Source organism: Triticum dicoccoides, chromosome 1A, assembly GCF_002162155.2.
Source record: "Triticum dicoccoides isolate Atlit2015 ecotype Zavitan chromosome 1A, WEW_v2.0, whole genome shotgun sequence".
In the NCBI taxonomy this organism is placed as follows: domain Eukaryota; kingdom Viridiplantae; phylum Streptophyta; class Magnoliopsida; order Poales; family Poaceae; genus Triticum; species Triticum dicoccoides.
In genome coordinates this window covers 592,341,257-592,346,133 of record NC_041380.1, presented here as the reverse complement: position 1 = coordinate 592,346,133, position 4,877 = coordinate 592,341,257, and the positions used below count along the sequence as shown (strand labels likewise).

The 4,877-nt window shown below is 48.4% G+C and overlaps 1 protein-coding gene across 2 annotated transcripts; it reads right to left on the bottom strand.

The window, feature by feature from the left end:
• Positions 1-206: 206 nt before the first annotated feature.
• LOC119293764 (solanesyl-diphosphate synthase 2, chloroplastic) lies at positions 207-3,638 on the bottom strand. 2 transcript variants are annotated; one of them, XM_037572139.1, is made up of 7 exons: positions 3,400-3,638; positions 3,156-3,369; positions 2,860-3,005; positions 1,666-1,793; positions 1,468-1,571; positions 1,240-1,367; positions 207-1,157 (listed from the first exon to the last, which is right to left on the bottom strand). In XM_037572139.1, the coding sequence occupies exons 2-7, from the start codon at positions 3,307-3,309 to the stop codon at positions 609-611; spliced, it is 1,209 nt and encodes a 402-aa protein (XP_037428036.1). In that variant the 5' UTR covers positions 3,310-3,369; positions 3,400-3,638; the 3' UTR covers positions 207-608. The 2 variants fall into 2 exon arrangements, with proteins under 2 accessions (XP_037428036.1, XP_037428029.1); XM_037572132.1 differs by having other exon boundaries at positions 3,156-3,638.
• Between the last annotated feature and the right edge of the window lie 1,239 nt (positions 3,639-4,877).

The following is a 4,877-nucleotide window of genomic DNA, read 5'->3' as shown; positions in this document are numbered from 1 at the left end:
AGGGTCAGAACAGTAATTTTGTCCACCCAACGGCCCGCCCCGGCATGGACGCAGCTCCTCTGACGTACGGTGCACTCGCTGATGTGTGGACCCGGATCCATGCGTCAGTGGCCCAATGTCAGGTGGCCGTACGTCAGGGGATCCGGCTCCCCCCGGCATCTACTGCTACTACTTCACTTCTGAACCATACGAGTGTAAAGAGATAGTACTAATAAAAAGTTGTCTTTCAGGCAAACATCTCAACGGTCCAGAATGGCGCACGCTAGGTTTTACAGGGCATGTTAACTCATGTTCATACTTCCGACCGTAAATAAACGGAATTACATGTTTTTCTTTTTCATCCCAAGGAAAAAAATAACTACTGCTATCTTATGTTATACTACTAATTAAAAGAACAGCTCCATCTTTCGCATATACAGTGAATATATTTACCTTGCACTTACACGATATGCAAAAATAGACGACGTTTTTCTGACGTTGTCGCACCGACCATCTCCAAGAAATCGACATGATACTGGCAAGCAGGATTTCAGTACAAGCTAATCTGGGCCCGCCTGCAGGTTGTATCTCATCTTCAGACAGACCAGGTGAATGATCCGTCCATCCATCTAGTCGATCCTCTCAAGGTTGTACTTCACCATGTTCTCAAGTGCAGTCCTGAAATGGCTCCTGGGGAGGCACTGCAGGTTCTGGAGCGCCAGGTCGCCCTTCTCCTTGGCCAGCTCCTGCGCCCGCCGGATACCGCCGCTCCTGTGCACCAGCTCCATGGCCGCCGACAGCGAGCCCGTGTCGCAGAACTCCGAGTCGATGATCTCCCTCAGCTCTGGCGACTCCTGCAGCGCGAAGATGACCGGGGCCGTCAGGTTCCCCTTGGCCAGGTCGCTCCCCGCCGGCTTGCCCAGCTGCTCCGCCGACTGCGTGAAGTCGAGGATGTCGTCCACCACCTGGAACGACAGCCCCAGGTTCCTGCCGTACTCGTACATCTGCTCGCATACGGCGGTGCTCACCCCGCTGAATATGGCCGCAGACCTCGTGCTTGAAGCGAGCAGGGAGGCAGTCTTGTAGTAACTCTTGAGCAGGTAGTCCTCCAGGGTGACGTCGCAGTCGAAAAGGGTCGACTGCTGTTTAATCTCACCACTAGCAAAGTCCTTGATCACCTGTGAGCACACCAATGGTTATATAGAAGTCTTATATACGGTTTTACAAGAAGAGGATGAGGTTTACTGAATCCTTCAGTACCTGGCTGATGAGCTTTATAACCTCAATGTTTTCCAAGTTTGCCAGAAACCAAGAAGATTGTGCAAACATAAAATCACCAGCAAGCACCGCTATCCGTGTTCCATATAGCTGATGAATGGTTTCTTTCCCTGCAAATAATCAAATTAGTTTAGAACAAAATTTTGAATTTATCGATCCCCTCATTAAACTGTGTCCAGTATGATGAATAAAGAACGGTTTTCGTTATACCTCTGCGCATCCCACTATCATCTATGACATCATCATGTATTAAACTCGCAGTGTGAATCATTTCTATGATCTCAGCCAAACGTTTATGTTCTGTAGTTAGCTCCCTGCAATGCAAAATGGTAAAAGGTCTGAGACTCTGAGTGCATGAAAACAAAAAATATTGGAAATTCCAAGGCTGCAACAAGAAGAGGAACTTACGACAAGCCAGCTACTTCTGCTGTTGCTCTGGACACCAGGAAAACCAATGCTGGTCTTAATCTCTTTCCACCAGCACCAAAAATTTGTTCTGCGGCAGATACTAAAACTGGGTTTTCTGCACCAATAAGCTATTGAGGTCGTGTCAGCTACTTAAGTAGTTACTGTGGAAAACACGAACTCAACAGGAACTAGTCTAGAAAAATCTTATGTTGAAAACTAGTTAGATATGTGTGTTATATCTATTTGATATGTGCTCTGAAGTTTCTTGTCTTGATTACGCAAACAGAGATTGCCTATTCAGAAAAGGCCAGCTACTCACAGCTCCAAGCCATCAAATATGGGCCATTACATGATTAGAATCTGGACAAGTTGAAAGGCGTGCACAAGTAGGAAGCTGTCTCTGTCTTTAGTCATGTCTGTAGACTGTAGTCATGTGGATTATGTGCAATCCCCTTCTAAAGAACAGTTAAACCGATGCACACTTGTGCACAGCAAACTATGACATCTTATTTTTCTTTCTTTTGGGCCCAACGGTATATGTCCCATTAAATTTTATGAACTTGGAATAATTCATGAAAGCATAGTAGCTACTGCATGATTTTCAATCCACTGATGTACTATCCGTCATTATCCATGATCTATTGTAGGGAAGTAAGTATGTAGCAATTAAGACTGTCGTACCATTAGTTTACTAATCAAAATTAACACTATCCAAAGCTGGGTTGAAACACAGCTCCTTCCCAATCCGAGATTGAAGTAGGAAAACAAACAGCACACACTTCAAAGTTGAAACCATACACCTAGAAACCCAGCAGAATCTCCTTCAAACCGTGGCCTTTCCACCTTTTGGTTTGCTGGTATACATTATTTGGACTGAACTTGCAGGTGTTCTGAATTCACATTGTTTTCCACACGGTATAAGGAACTGTAATCGATTTCAGGACCAAGGAAATCCTGGCTAGTAAAATAGTGTGCGAATAAGACGGGCGGAACGTATTTCAGAGGAACCTCCTAAGCAGTTTCATAACATGAGCAATGAGAGCTTCTATCAAACAGAGTCTGAAGAAGGAAACTAGTCATTCATACGTCTACAGCCTACACAACACAGGGGTGCATCTTCTTCTCCAAAGCAATTTTAATTTTGAGTGAGCTTAGCAAAGACCAAAGAGAATGTGACCTGGAGAAGGCGCTCACCGATTTGAGGTTGTTGTTGAGCTTGAGCAGGTCATCCGAGACGACATCCAAGAGCGAAGCGATGGACACGCGCTCGGGGAGCCTCGCCGTCCCGGCCGCCGCGCTGGCAATGGTCTCTGCCGCCGGCACGTCGATCGCCGCAAGACCTACATAGAAGAATTTTAATAGGTCAGCTTCACTCCAAGCAACGGTGGTACTACAGGCAGGACGTGTGCTGCGTAGTGTGTTGTACCGAACGTCTCTGAACCAACCAGCAGAGATAAGGTAAGGCATGGTAGTAAGAGAGACACACAAACCTGTCTGGCTGGGTGCGGCCACGAAACAAACACATGGCGCGCGCCGCCTGGGCGCCGGGCGCGCGGCCCAGCGGCGGCAGCGGCAGGCGGCCAGCAGGCCCAAATCCACGACGTTCCGGCTCATGTGCACCCTCGGCGAGCTCACAGACAGCATCTCGGCAAGCAAGCTCGCTCGCTCGCCCGCCAATCCAAGAACCTAGACACCAACGACGACGCAGGCTAGCTCGCGCGCGCGCTCGGAGCCCCCAAGAAGCACGGACGGCAGAAAAATCCTTGGTTGCACAGCGGCCGCGGCAGGACGAGTGATGCTGGCTGGCTGGCGATTGGTTGCGTGCGGGAAAGAGAGAATCTTGCCCAATTTGGTGACGAAGCCTCTTTTGCGCTTGCGTGGAGAAGAAAGGGGGAGGAGTTGGATGGCTGCTGCTGCTCCGCTCCGGTGGGGGAGTGGTGGTGGGAGGGAGGTTTTAAAATATGGAGGAAGGCTTGCGGAGGAGGAGAAAGGGGGATTTGTGGATCCACGAGGGCCATAGAACCCAAGCCCTGATCACCAGCGAGCCAAGCAGCCGCTGCCTGACCGTGTGTGCGTCTGAGAGAGAGGGCTCTATCACCTCCGAGTTCTGACTTTGACTTGCTACACCGCCTTTTGCTCTTTGGTCCTTCAAAAGAGGATAGAATGAAGTTGATCAAACTATCAGAGAGTGGTGCCAGCAGAACATCTTCATTTCTCATCCATTAGCCGCTAGTAATCCGCATGACTCCAGGGCGCCATCCATGCGAAGTATTGAACGCCTCACTTGCCACCGTTCTACAAGTTTTACCCCCACATCAACTCCCTTTGATCTTCCTGTTTTTCTGCAATATTGACCAAGAACTTGTGAGAGAAAAATTTATGAAGAATCACAAAAGGACCAAGCATGCATCCTCTTGCGGGCAAAGCAATACAACACTTCTACAGGTCTTGATACCATAGCAGTGCAGAAATGCCCACATAGAGCTTCATCTTTTTTTCCTTCCCAAATTGAGCAAGCCAAATGGAAAAAACATTTTTAACATGAACAACAATAGAAGGTACACTCAAAGTCCACTATAAGAGACTCAATATAAATTTGGCCACAGAGTAGTGACAAAATAAATGATCAACCCTCGATCCACCCTCTTTTTGGGTAGATTAACTCAACATATTTTGTGCTCCCAATCCACCCTCTTTTTGGCCGGTTAGTGCACAGTTAACCAAAGAAAGATCTTGATCTTCCATAAAAATTGAATGGAAAATACTGTTGGGGAACGTAGTAATTTCAAAAAAATTCCTACGCACACGCAAGATCATGGTGATGCATAGCAACGAGAGGGAAGAGTGTTGTCTACGTACCCTCGTAGACCGAAGCGGAAGCGTTGACGCAACGTAGAGGAAGTAGTCGTACGTCTTCCCGGTCCAACCGATCCAAGCACCGTTACTCCGGCACCTTCGAGTTCTTGACACACGTACAGCTCGATGACGCACCCCGGGCTCCGATCCAGCAAAGCTTCGGGGAGGAGTTTCGTCAGCACGACGGCGTGGCGACGATCTTGATGTTTAACTATCGCAGGGCTTCGCCTAAGCACCGCTACAATATGATCGAGGTGTAATATCATGGAGGGGGGCACCGCACACGGCTAAGGAACGATCACGAAGATCAACTTGTGTGTCCTAGGGTGCCCCCCTGCCCCCGTATATAAAGGAGC

Coding starts and splice junctions, on each gene's coding strand:
- LOC119293764 (XM_037572132.1), bottom strand. CDS start 3,309: ATGCTGTCTGTGAGCTCGCCGAGGGTGCACATGAGCCGGAACGTCGTG. Junction 1,794..2,859: donor TCAACAACAACCTCAAATCG/GTGAGCGCCTTC, acceptor CGACCTCAATAG/CTTATTGGTGCAGAAAACCC. Junction 1,368..1,467: donor TGATAGTGGGATGCGCAGAG/GTATAACGAAAA, acceptor GATTATTTGCAG/GGAAAGAAACCATTCATCAG.